The 14224-nt window shown below is 41.7% G+C and overlaps 1 protein-coding gene across 1 annotated transcript in view; it reads left to right on the top strand.

Moving 5' to 3' along the window:
• Nucleotides 1–755: 755 nt before the first annotated feature.
• The window catches only part of ITGBL1 (integrin subunit beta like 1), a 213760-nt gene continuing 200291 nt past the window's right edge, over nucleotides 756–14224 (top strand). The window contains exons 1-2 of the mRNA XM_041731270.1: nucleotides 756–1173; nucleotides 2121–2338. Of these exons, the coding sequence (XP_041587204.1) occupies nucleotides 1076–1173; nucleotides 2121–2338 (316 nt within the window). The 5' untranslated portion in view covers nucleotides 756–1075. The remainder of the gene's footprint in view (nucleotides 1174–2120; nucleotides 2339–14224) is intronic.

Below are 14224 nucleotides of genomic sequence, written 5' to 3'. Positions count from 1 at the left end.
AGGCAGATGCTCAACCACTAAGCCACAGAGGCGGCCCTTATATTTGTGTTTTTGATTGATGTCCACTAGCCCAGTGGATTCCAAGAGCAGGAATCATGCCTCTTTAATTCTCTAGTTGTGTCCTCTCTTATCTTGGCACACAGCCTGGGACCTGACAGATGCGAAACCCGTGTTTGCCAAATTAGTAAATGAATGTGTAGTTATTGTTAATATTAGAGATAAAATATACTAGGTGACTGGCACATAGTAGGTGCTTAATCAATGACACCGATGATTTTTCAGTGTAGTCAACACTATAATCAGATGTTTTATTTTGTTCTCCATATTTTGTTCACAGGAGGGAGAATGGGGTGAATCTGGGACTCCTACATTTGAACCATCCAAGACAAGAGGAAAATGTGGTGTGATATACTACTGGCCCAAACAACCAGAAGCATGACATACTTTTCAAAGGCTTAAGAAATGAATGATTCATCATTTAAAACAAAAAGTTCAAGAAAAAGTTGTACTTGTCGATTGCGTTGGCCCCACACAACTCATACCCCAAATTGTGCACCTTCCTGAAAAGCCTCTGGTGAAAGTAATTCCCCACCCAAGTGTCCTCGCTGACGTCACCCTCCGCCCCGGCCCCTTCGTATCTAGGGGATTACTTTATCTGTCTCTTTGATATCAACTATCCCAAATATTCCCTTGTCAAATATTTCTGGGGCTTGCATTGCAGAAAGAAACGATTTTCCCAAATCTGTGAACAGGACATTTTTTTTTTAATGTCAAAATAAACCATCTGCTTGTACAACTGTTTCTAATTACTTCCCTGCCTAGACTCTGCACTTGAGGGGTTTGGTACCAGCACCCCGCCCAAAGCAGTGCCTCTGCCCAAATCCTCGCAGGCAGCTCCTCAAGGCACTCCCGGCTCCGGAGAGAGGCCGGACCTGCCCGCTCTGGTGTCCGTGGGTCGGTCTGCAGGCGGCCTGCTGGTGGCACCGCTCCCTGCCACCCCCCCGGAGCCCCCCACCGGGAGCCCCACCCAACAGGAGCGCAGCTCAGCTCGACTGCAGGGCCCCAGGAGCTCAGCATGCGTCCCGCAGGCTTCAGGAACTTCTTGCTGCTGGTGTCCTCTGTTCTCATTGTGGGGCTGTCAGCTGTTCCTCAGAGCTTCTCACCATCCCTGAGGTAAGTTTGGTTTGTTATTTTTGAGAAGGATCTGCCCTGCTTTGCGCGGCAGGGCTCAAGTTTGCAGGATGGCTGCCCTAAGCCAAGAGCAGTTAGGAAGCTGGACACGGGATAAACTGTTTTCAACCTGTTCCTGTTCCTTTCCTTATATCTGCACTGTGTGTTGCTTCGTGTCTGTCCTTTTACTTTTCCTCCGGAAAAAGACAGTGAATAAATAAAAATATGCCATTTCCCCGTATTTTAATCCACCCCAAGAGGAACTTCTGCCCTGAGGCTAAGGTAATGCTCTGTGTACCTGTGTGTGTGCTCGTAGCCTAACAGAATCATTTCACAGGGTCTGTACTACATTAATGGGTTGCATTTTGAAAGAGACTTTGAGACACATAATCATAGCTAAACTTCTTAAAAATATAGTTTATAAGCACTGCTTGATGCAACTTTTAAAAATAATATGCCCTAGGCTATGGTCCTCCATATTCATCTCTTCTTTTTTTCTTTTTCTTTTTTTTTCTCTTCTTCTTCTTTTTCTTAAAACGGCTGCCCCTGGCCATCAGATAGCAATGGGACTCTTTAAAGAGCACCGAAAAGTCAGCCAAATGTCATACTTTGCATCTATTCGCATTTAATCTAAATGTGCAAGAGTCAGCGGCAAGCCACCGAGAGGCTGGGCCGGATCGCCTCTGTACACCTGGGAGGCGGTCCTCCGCCTGGGCGTGCGGGTCACCCCTCCGACACTTTGGTCTGAGTCAGGGTCATTTCCCTTGCGGTGGCCAGCGGGGGCCGGGCGGGGGGGCGCGGTGGCAGAGGGATGTGGAACCGCACGCTCCCTTCCGACTAGGCAGTTGCATGTCGCCGTAGGGTGGGCACCGGGTGCAGGCGGGGACCCCGAGCAAATGCCGTAGAGTCGGCTCTTGACCGTGGCCCTGCTGTGGTCTGTCGCCCCGCAGGAGTGGGACTGGTGCCCCGTGCAGGCTGTCCCGCGCCGAGTCTGAGCGCCGCTGCCGGGCGCCCGGGCAGCCCCCAGGGGGCGCTCTGTGCCACGGCCGCGGCCGGTGCGACTGCGGAGTCTGCATCTGTCACGTGAGCGAGCCCGGCGTGTACTTCGGGCCCCTGTGTGAGTGCCACGAGTGGGTGTGCGAGACCTACGACGGGAGCACCTGCGCAGGTAAGGGGCAGCGGGCGCACGCGGGCGCATCCCGCCGGGGCTTCCCGCCGCTCCCCGGGGCCGCCTGGGGCCGCCCCGCCCCGCCCCGCCCCCACCCCGCCCCCACCCCGCCCCGCCTCCCGCCCGGGCTCCCGGGCTCTGCAATCACCTGTGGCAACACTTGCCTCCGCCCCAGGCCCACGCGGGGAGCGGAAGCCACGCTGGTACGTTGCACTCACTTGAATTCTGACTCTCCTAATTGTGGACGGAACCTCCCGGCTTCCCCCCAAACGGACTCGATCCGGTGGGCTCTTCTGCCCCAGTCACGAATTTCAAGAATTTTTTTTTTTTTTTTTTTTTTTTGCAGAACGTAAGCCTGTATTTCTTTTTCTTTCTTCTTCTTCTTCTTCTTCTTCTTCTTCTTCTTCTTCTTCTTCTTCTTCTTCTTCTTCTTCTTCTTCTTCTTCTTCTTCTTCTTCTTCTTCTTCTTCTTCTTCTTCTTCTTCTTCTTCTTCTTCTTCTTCTTCTTCTTCTTCTTCTCCTTCTTCTCCTTCTTCTTCTCCTTCTTCTTCTTCTTCTTCTTCTTCTTCTTCTTCTTCTTCTTCTTTCTTCTCCTTCTCCTTCTTCTTCGGAAACGCAGGAGAATATCATTTTCCTAAATGTCCTAAAAAGGGGCCCAGGTCGTGTCTTTGAATTCTGATTTCCCTCCTTATTCTAGAGTTCACAGGTAGGAGCGCGTGTCCGGAAACTGTGACAAGGACAACATAAGCCAAGCGATTGCTTTTGCATTGTTGCAGCTGCCCTGAAGTTTTCAGCTGCAGTGAAACTTGGTATTTTTGTGAGGGTGGAGTAAAAAGAAATTCATTTCTCTTGGACATTTTTAAGGAGTGATTCAGGTTGTGATACTGGAATAGGTCAAGATATTTCTTGGGAGAGAACACCCTTCTTCTAAACCAGTTTCACCAGAACATACCATTTACTTAAGGCCAGAATTTCTGTTAGGTCTCTGTGAATGGTGCAGGCCCTCCCTTAGTAAAAAGGACAACACAATGCATTCCAACCAGGGTTTGGCAGATTTGTAGGGGGAAAAATAATCACATCTTCCTTTACCCACAATGTAGTTAAGAGTAAGAGTCCAACACTAACAGAGATGAAGAACAGGTTTGTAGCAAAATGGTTTTTTCTTGGCACCTGGGCCCGAAAATGCATAGTGAGAGTACTTAATATGCACACTGCTTGGCCTTGGAAAAGTAGCCGTGTCAGTAATTTGGAGGGGCACAGGTGCTTCTCTGTGGTTCGTTTACCCTGTAAAGACTGTAGCTCACCCTGAATGCCACAGCTTGTTATTTTAAAGTTGTCAGTCTCATGACGAGGTGCAGTATTATTAAGGGCAGCCCTTTGGAATGAAAGCTAAGTATTGTCTAATATTTCATTCCAGACTTGACTGTTACCTGGCTTCTCTGGCTTGTACTGCCTCTGGCAAGGTCTCTTCAATATCATGAGTTCTGAACACATTTTTTTCAGGACATTTTTGAATTGTTCTTTCACTGGAAAAAGTAAGAAGTATGACACAGTCTTCAACTGGTGAAACCAGTTGTTATCTGGGTGCCATCAGATAAAACTTGCCTGTTGAAGAAGTTTATCTGGTTCCTTTCTGTAAAAGCTATGCAGAGGGAATGCAATGGCCTATGGTGGCCTTGTTTATCTCCATTGGAAAGTGATTTGCTGTTTACTCCTAACATGTTAGTCACTGCATTCTTTCCTCTTGATACAAATGCAGCACTAAGTCATGCATGGTTTTGTTTGCATATGGATACAATCCTGTAGAAGGCAAAATGCTGCTTTTTACTCCAAGGCTGAATGAAATAACTGTGTGCATTTCCCATTCTCATCTTTGTGAGTGATGCCAATCGGGGCCTGAACTACTGGGCCTGGTGCAGGATCTGCCCCTGCAAATGCTCTGATGGCCTTTGTCAGGCCAGTGACACCTTTATACATAGCACTGTTGTCTGGCTACCTTGCCAGCTTGCCTGCTTGTACATTTTGAATGTAGCTTCTCAGTTTCTCTTCAAAAAGTTTGTATATTGTAGCTAAGATAGAAACATAGCGAGTTGTCTTTGATGTTTTTATGTGCACCTGGGCCTTTACCTCTATGGTGCTTTCTAGAAATAGAGTAGTTCTCAGAAGCCTCCCCACCTTTTTGAAGAAAACAGAATCCTGCTCTGATAGTGTATCAGAGAGTGGTTAATACTCTGGACTCTAGGGGGGAAATTTCAAGGAGTCAAATCCCAGCCCCACCGCTTAACAGCTGTGTTAACTTGGGCAATTAAACTTTCTGAGTTTTGATTTCTTCATCTGTAAAATAAGAATAACAAAATACCTATCTTACAGGATTGGTATGTTTTTTTTTAACACATGTAAAACATTTAGTGTTTCACAAAGTGCTCAATACATATAAATATGTGTATATGCATATAATATTATAGTGATGCACAAAGGTGAGCTAGTATGTGTGGATGAATAAATAGATAGCCTGGCTTTGTATTTGTTGGACATTTGATGCAGTGAGAGCAATTTAGTTTTCTTAATGTAGCCTGGGCCTGCTATTGATCCAAAGCTCAAAAGGTCGAGCAAGGATAACTGTTTTGGCCCAGCCTTAGAGCAGCTGTATTAGATACACCATGCCCTTTTAAAGTTAAGTCCATTGGGATTCTTACACTGTGAATCATAAGAAAGATACTTATTTTAGTCTGAGGCTGTTTGAAAGTGATTACATATATATTAATGTATAACTAATGTATAATCCAGTGTCCACTTGTTCATGGCACACGAATCTTCTTCCTTGAACTTCTGTAAAGTAAAGGTCTGGCCCAGAGACTATTCCTGTGTGTGTGTGTGTGGGGGGGGGGGGTGTCAAATGAGAAGTCAACTAATTTGGGTGGAATATTTCTTCGAGAAAAGTGGTTACATAAAACAAACTTTAAGCTAATATTTCAAGAGGTCCCTGAATCCACCCCCTGAACAGATATGCTTACACTTAAATTAAATGTTGTCTTTTTAAAATCTTTTCTAATCACTTTTGAAATATATCACTTAGAAGAGTTTTAGTTTTAGTAACCAGGAAGAGCTAATTGAATTGAATTGAACAAATATTTATGAGGTACTGTATATTTACTAGACCCTGTGCTGTTGAAGGGGACATAAAGATGAGGAAATGAGAATTTCCCATTGAGTAGGGAGATGAAAATACCAAATGCATGTAATACAATGCAGAATATAATTTCTACAACTTTTCATTGTATGATATCAATGTAAGATTCGTTTATAGTTTGAGTTGGCTAGACAAAACAGTATGGATGATCTAAGACTATGAGAGTTTCATTGAGGCAGAGATTAAATATTGTGGTTAAAATTCTTGAGAAAGAGGTAGCTTTTGCCATACATCTTTATGCATTGGGAGGCTTTTGGTCCAAATGGGGGACTGTTGGAATTCTGAGGGAAGAAAAAATCTAAGCAGTAGTTTAGAGGCAGAAAGGCATGTGGGAAGCGAAGTATTCTAGGTTTGGCTTGGCTGGATCTTAGGGCTGTGGGGAAAGTAGTAGAAGGTATTTTGAGTTACAGTTGGACATACTGTTGAGAGCTCTGAACCTGAATGGGAAGTTTATGCTTGTAGGGGCCATGGTGAGATTTGAATGTGAGAGCCATGGTTAGTACTCTGAGTCATGAAAAGTACCAGGGTAGGGTGCTGGACAGCATGGCAGGTTGAAGTAGACACCTGATGGGGAGGAGCTCAGTTTAAATGCTATTTAAATGGTAGTCCAGGAGATAGAGAATAAGATAGAACTATGATGAATTTTAAACATTGTTGAAGGTACAACCAACATGCTTTAGTACACGTATGAATAAGATGTTAAATCAGTGCCTGGGTGTATGATGGAACTGATGGAATAAGAGTCAGGAGAAAGAACCAGGTAACTCCTAATCAATGGCTAAAAACCTTTACTAAAGAAAAAATGCTTATTTTTAATCTGAAATTGCTGTAAAATGAAGAATTATGGCTAGCAGAATGAGTCCGGACTCGACTGGCAGTGGATCTAGACGGATCAGGTCTGAACTGTCAACTTGGGTTCAGTTGTTTGAATCCTTAACCTTGAGCCAGTCATGATTTCTTTGAAACTTAGATTCGTTTTTTTTGGACCATCTTTATGGATATAAAGAACCTTGCATCCTGCATTGTATTATTCAGAATAATTTTTATGTTTATGTATAAATATATTTAGTATCCATATAATTATGCATTTATACATTTATTCAGACTATGTATAAAACATTCTTATAAACATTAATTTATGTACACAAACACACATAATATAAAAATAATTAAAATACATGGAAATATCCCTTATATATCAATATTAATTTTTTTCTTGCAGATATTTCTGACTCTTATACTGCTAAATAAATGGTAGGAGAATTGTATGTGATTCTTCATGAGAACTGGGCTTACTGGGGATGCCTGGGTGGCTCAGCGGTTGAGTGCCCTACCCAGGGTGTGATCCTGGAATCCCGGGATTGAGTCTCACATCAGGCTCCCTGCATGGAGCCTGCTTCTCTCTCTCTCTCTCTCTCTCTCTCTGTTTCTCATGAATAAATAAATAAAATCTTTTTATTTTTTTAAAAAGAACTGGATTTTCTTGTTCTTTATAGTCTATCTTAGGACTGATTTGCTTTTCCTCACAGTTGCATTTTTCTTAGATAGTTGGGTAATTCCCTCCTAGCCTATTTTGTGGAATCGCTCTTTGGTTTTGCCTTAGTTATTTTCCATTTTTCACCCTCTCTTCCTTCCTTCAAACCATATTCTATTTCACTTGCCCACTCTTTTAACTCTGTCCAGCTACCCTGGGTACTGGGATACTGCTACATCCTTGCTTCTTCTTTATATTCCCTCTGCGCCCCTGCGCGGGACACCGGGCACATAAGAGCATTGTCTGTTTTTTAACATCCCATATCCAATCAATGATTGTGTTGAACAGACAGACTCCAGTTTCCACATGTGTTTTCATCATGGTCTTAAAGTGTCCATAATTTTGGAGAATACACTCAGGGGTTCCCCACCACTAGCTCACCTGCATGCAGGCCTCTTTTCTTTGTGAATTCTGTACTTGTAGGTTGATCCATTTTGGATAAATGCATCCTGTCTTACCTCAAGTGACACAACAATTATAGATTTTCTTTTTTTTTTTTTAAAGACCCCTCTACCTGGAAATTTTTTTTTTTTATTTATGATAGTCACACACAGAGAGAGAGAGAGAGGCAGAGACATAGGCAGAGGGAGAAGCAGGCCCCATGCACAGGGAGCCCGACATGGGATTCGATCCCGGGTCTCCAGGATCGCGCCCTGGGCCAAAGGCAGGCGCCAAACCGCTGCGCCACCCAGGGATCCCCCAGATTTTCTTTTAAAAAAATATTTATTTACTTATTCATGAGAGACACAGAGAGAAAAGCAGAGACATAGGCAAAGAGAGAAGCAGGCTCCCTGAGGAGAGCCTGATCCAGAACTGTGTCCCAGGACCCCGGGATTGCAACCTGAGCTGAAGGCAGATACTCAACCACTGAGCCACTCAGGTGCCCTCAGAATGAAAGATTTTCATCTTCACTTTCTCTCAACTGTACTGCTTTATATGGATCTGGTCCTCTGCAGTTCTACTGTGGAGAAACTGAGATACCTTGTCTTTGGACTGGGTCATCCCCATACTTTTTTTTTTTAAGATTTTATTTATTTTTTCATGAGAGACACACAGAGAGAGGCAGAGACACAGGCAGAGACACAGGCAGAGGGAGAAGCAAGCTCCATGCAGGGAGCCTGATGTGGGACCCAATCCCAGGTCTCCAGGATCACACCCCTGACTGAAGGTGGCGCTAAACCACTGAGCCACCCGGGCTGCCCATCCCCATACTTTGATAATCTAGAGGAGCATATTTATAACATTAGGGTTTTTAGATCAAATAGTGTCAATATGAGAAGTTCAGTGGTTATTTCCAGTAGAATTTTCCCAGAGAGAGAAGGGAACATATGGGAGCAAATTTATTTATGTTACAAATCTTAAATTGGCAAAGTAAAAACCTCCTTCATAGGGTTCTCAGAAGTCTTTCATATATTTTGAGATGTGATACTAAAACTGACATCCCTTGTCTCTTAGTATCATAACCCCAAAAATCTGCTCAGGTCTCTGGGCCCCAGACATAGGTTGTGAAATCTGACCTTTGAAGGAGTCATGTGATTAGATTGGATCCTATCAGATAATCCAGAATAATCTTCCCATTTCAAGATCTATAATCTTAATCACACTGGCAGGGTTCCTTTTGGCACGTCATTTACAGGTTTCAGGAGCAAGGATGTGGACATCTCTGGAGGCTGTTAGTCTTCTTATCCTTCCTATTCTTCCTCCCATCCTTCTGTGAAGTACAAGAGGAATGCTGTGTATGTGTACTTGCTAAGTACATGTGTAATGCTATGCTAGGAATGTGTATGAATGGCAAGAGAGAGTGGTTTCAACCCCATTATTACCTGGCTGTTCTTACCCTTCATCTAGGATGCAAGTAGTGAGTCTTTTCTTTCCTTTCAGAGCTCATCTTCATGATCTAATTTCCCTGCCCCTAGTCTTTCCTACACCACTGCTGATAAGGAACACCAGGCTTCTGGTCCAAGTTATGAAGAGTGACTTAGAGCCCAGCAGTGTCCTACATTCAATGCTTGATGTTATTACTTGCCAATCGTGGAGCTCTGGGCAAGTTACTCAAACATTTGTCTCTTCTGTCTCCTTATTTATGAGACAGGGGTAAGTAATAATTTTATCAATGAGGATAATAATTATGCAAAAACTCATGAGTGATTACTAAGTCATTGGAGTTATGGGCTTACTTATGTCAGATGCTTCTCTTTTATCCTAGTGTGATACTTGGTCTTAAGATATTAACTCCTCCAAAATTATGTTCTTTTTTTTAAAAATATTTTATTTATTTATTTGAGAGAGATAGAGAGAGCACAAGCAGTAGGGGCGAATGAGAGCAGGCTCCCTACTGAGCAGGGAATCCGACACAGGGCTGGATCCCAGGACCCTGAGACTATGACCTAAGCTGAAGGCAGATGCTTAACTGACTGAGCCACCCAGGTGTCCCAAGAATTGATTTTCTTTCCATATTATATCCTCCTCTGGGTTTAAGCCTATGTTTGCTTTTCCTCCTTTGACTGTGAATTTTTTGAACTGTCTGCTCCACAGTGTCATGGCTGGGCGAGCTTTCAGCCATGGCCATCTCAAGCCTGATTCTCAATGGGTCATGTTCCAGCTCACTGGATATCTAAGATTCTGACCCTAGTTTCTGTCTTTGTCTTAGGAACTTGACTTTTGTGTTCTTGTCCCTGCAATCTTCACTCTGATTTATGGTTCTAGAGTTATGCCCTAAGTGGTGTGTGGCTAGTCTTTTAATCTGGAGGTTTTAGTCACTTTCTTTACTGGAAACCCTAAGATTTCTGCACATTTGCAGAGTTTACACTCTGCGTAACTGCTTCTGATTCTTACCTCCACTGAGATGTCTGTATTTCCTGACTGTTCCTTTATCTCCTCTAAAGCATTAATCTCAAGTGGGTTGATCCCAGAGCCCACTCCTTCAACTTACAAAAGTAAGAAAAGCAGTACATTACAAAACAAAATCAAAACAACTCACCTTTGCAGAGTTTTTGAGTATTCAATAAATGTTACTGAATGTTCTGGAAACAGAGGAGATGGGGTAGTTTAATCACAGATCTATAAACAACTTAATATTGAATAGTAATCATTCTGGTTCTTAAAACACCTGGTTTTTGAAACCACTCCTCCTTCATAGAGCTAAGTATGGAAATGTGATGAAATTCTGGTTACAGAGATGTAAGCAGAGGTGTTGTAGATGAATTCAAAGGGAGCTGACTTTCAGGGAGGTATGTGTTTTGCCCGTCTACCCTTTTTACTGCCTAGAATGTACCTACTTCTAACTGCCCCTTGGGATCAAGAGATGAACGTGGTGGCCATCTATGAGGATGACTCACTCACAAGATAGGAATCTGGCCTTCTGGAGACACCATGGAACTGCCACACCAGTCTTGGACTGCCTGCCTCTGGATTGCTTTTACACATAAAAATAATAAACTTTTGCTTAAGCTCTTGTCATTTTGGGGTTTTCTGGCAGCTATAATATCACCTTTTCTGAAACAACAGTTTTATTCAAAAAGTTCAAGTTTATTAAAACAGGGCAAGGGTAGCATTTGTATAGGGGTTGAGAGCTTGAGCTTGTGACACCGGTAGGGCTGGGTTCCACACTGTTTTACCTGGTATGTGGACTCCAGCAGTTTTGGTAAATTCTGTAAGACTCAGTTTGCTCATCACTAAAGTGGGATACAATTAACACTCTGGGGCGGAGTTATTGCAGAATTTAAGTGAGAAAATACACATGAGGCATCTAATAAAATAGCTGACATAATTGTCACTCTAAATGAGAGTTGTTATTACCATTATTAATCCTAGAATCTCTAAGGGGATTATGCTAAGGCAAAAGGAAATATGTCTTTGCTAGTAATTGGGTGACCAGTGATGGACGCATATTCCCTGTACCAGTTAATATATTCAACATATACTGCTTTTTTTTGCCTAGCTATCTTCTATGAGACGATGTAATTTTTCAAAATCTGGTAAACCGAATTAGATTACCAGAGAGAACACAAACATTGTTTATATATTTAAATATTTTTTTACATTTTCCATTTATTTATCTGTACTTAACATTCATCAAAACATCACGCGTGTCTGCTACAGACACACAATATGTAAACGCATGGATAAAAATCAGTACAGTGGGGTTGCATTTTACACAGAGATGAGAGTCTACATCAGCACAAAATCAAACATATGAAGTTTAAACTTACCCTGACAAATCTCCAAGGAAAGCTGTTTGTTTCCAGTCCATGACACCCTCTCTCAGTCTAGCCTAGTAAACACTAGGAAATGAATGTTTACTCCTTGGCTGGTTCTGTGTTTACTCCATTTTTAGCTTTTGGTTGGATTTGAGAGGAGTAGTAGCTGGATTGTTCTTGGGGCTCCTCAGTGGGTGGGATGCTTGCCAGGAGACACACAGCAAGAACATCAGCCCATGGAAGCCCCCATCTCTTTCACTTCTTCTTCGCCCCTACTTGGGGTTTCCACTCACTGAATGGAATGACAGAAGCTTTACATTATTTAAATTACTGTGCTACCTTCCTTTATCACCAAGTATTAACCTTCACTGCGTAAGCACGTGTAAAAGAATTCAGGTGAGTCAAATGTGTGTGCACTGGGACTCCTCTTTAGTATGATTTTCAGCATAACCTCTGGAGTTAATATTAAATGTAGGGTGCACTTGCCTATTTTCCCATGGTTATAATGTGTAATAAACATGTGAACACACACTCTCTGAGGTCTGTTTCTCTCCCTCTCTTGCCTTTTTTTCCCCTTAAGAAAATATCACAGCTCTCATTTTAGTTTACTATAGATGATTATAGATGATTAAGAATTTTAATATGTGTATGATGTCTTAGAGTACAGATATATTGCTTTATTAAACAGTTTGCCTAAGTGAACATTCTGATTGCTTCCAGTTTTATTTTTTGATGTAGGAGGACTTTAAGCAGTATTTTCAAACTCCAATTTAAAACTGTGCACACATGTTTGTACACATATGTGCACACAGTTCTGCAGCCCCCCTCATTCTTGAATGTACACAAAGACATTTCCACTAGAGTGAGCTGGGTCCCCGTACATGCGTGAGGGAGTCATCAGCCAACAGGACTGTTAATAAAAGTGTCTTCATGCATTGCTGATATTGGCACAGGGAGACTTCGAATCAGGTGGAACTGGGAGATCTGAAGCCTTTGTCCTTAGGGAAATTTAGATTCCAAGCATGGTGTGGAATTCAAGGTCAAGAGTCACATCTAAGAAAGAGGAGAAATAGGGTACAGCAAGGACTAAGAATGCCAAGGGGATTTACCAGGGTGTTTTTAGGCCCCCCCGCACAGGTAAATTCTCAACCTATTTTCCATTAACTCTTAAATTGATAAAGATAGAAAGCTGCAAGGAGGTTGCAAATCTCATTTTCTTTGGAAAAGAGTGCTTTGTCTTTTCGAGGATCACATTTCCTGGCAAATAAGAAACTATATTTTGTAATAGAACTCATTCTTCTGTCTACTCTAAATCATCTTACTTAAGGCTGGGTAGAAGAATGATGGCTTTATAAAGGGAAAAGAAAAATAAGACCTTTATAAGGATGCTCACTGGCTTGACCTTGTGTCACCTCGCTCCTAACTCATGCCGTAAGACAAGTTTCTCTGCCAAGAGCCCTATCATCCTAATTGGATATAGTCACTAGTTCAAGCATCAAATTATTCCAAGTGAATCATTACCCACTCTAGTTTTCTGTCTTACTATTTTATCCGGATACTTCCTGGGGGAAAGGCAGACCAAAACCCCTCTTTTTTAAAAAAAGAGGTCAATGAATTTTGATATTGCTTATTAGAAACTTCTTTTATGGGAAGGCCTTAACTGTAAATCATGATTTAGTCAATGGGAGAGAGTAAGGAGCCAAAATCAGACAATCAAAACATGGTAAATGTATTTCCTTATTGGCCATTATTGTTCTTTCAAAGCTATCATTTTCTGCTGTGCAAAATAGTTAGATAAAACTGGTTATTTTTCTAAACAAAATGACTTGGCCACTTATGCCTTTTTCTCTCCAAAATAAAAAAAGGCGAGTTACAGACTTTTTTTTCTTGGTCAACATCATTAGTTATATAAGCTCTAAGAATCATCTTGACATGAAATAATTCATTTGTTTTAAGAGGGAAAATATTTGATTCTAGCTGTGTCCTGGATAGACTTCAATTGCCTGCTTGGATGGATTTGAGCTTTAAAATTAATGCTGTGTTAGTAATACACAAGAATAATGGGAAAATATCTATTTCTATTTGAGTATGCTTTGCTGGAAAATAGTTTTGTATATGTGAATTTATTCAATTCTCATATAAGTTTTAAGGGGTAGTCAAAATTATTCTTCTCTAGCTATCATATTAGGGAACCCTGAAAAATATTTGCCCCCTAAATCAGTAGGAGGCTTCTCCTCAAGCATGTTAAAGTTGTCCTGAAATCACATATTTAAGGAAAATATTTTCATGAACTTGGAGTCCTGAAATAACAATTTGAAGGACCTCATTTTTATATTTAAAAATATATCTTATGTTGATTTTTTTCTTAGAAGAGCTGTTTTCATTCTCATTTCTACCTTGTGCCAGAGATAAGACACTGACAAGCTCCAATACGGGGCAGAAGAACACCTTATTCAGTTAGTATCAAAAGAAGTCTGTGTAGCAGAAAGCATTGGGACCAAATGTCATAGCAACAAAGAGTATTTCTCTCAGCTGTAAGTGATATTCTTAGAATGATTGTGTTTAGCACCAACCCTTATCAAAATAAGGGTTCCCCAGAGTCAGCAAGGGAAGAAACTTTTCTATAATCTTTGATTTTCCTGGTCTGTAAGAGCAAAAGAAAATGTAGATAGGAGAGTTGAATATTTGTTACTTTCATGGACATTAACTAGTTTTATTTTGGCTATTAAGAATAAATCACTTTTTTGGGGTGCCTAGGTAGCTCAGTCTGTTGAGTGTTCAACCATTGATTTTAGCTTTGGTCATGAACTTGGTGTTTTGGGATTGAGCACCATATTGGGGTCTGTGCTTGGTGGGGAGTCTGCTAGTAATTGAGTGGCTTAAGATTCTCTCTCCTTTTCCCTCTGCTGTCCTCTACCCTATGTTCACTCCCTCTCAAATAAATAAATAAATCTTTTTTAAAA

This window comes from Vulpes lagopus, chromosome 16 (assembly GCF_018345385.1).
Source record: "Vulpes lagopus strain Blue_001 chromosome 16, ASM1834538v1, whole genome shotgun sequence".
Taxonomy (NCBI): Eukaryota; Metazoa; Chordata; class Mammalia; order Carnivora; family Canidae; genus Vulpes; species Vulpes lagopus.
The sequence above is the reverse complement of the archived record's forward strand: the minus strand, read 5'-3'. Positions and strand labels throughout refer to the sequence as shown.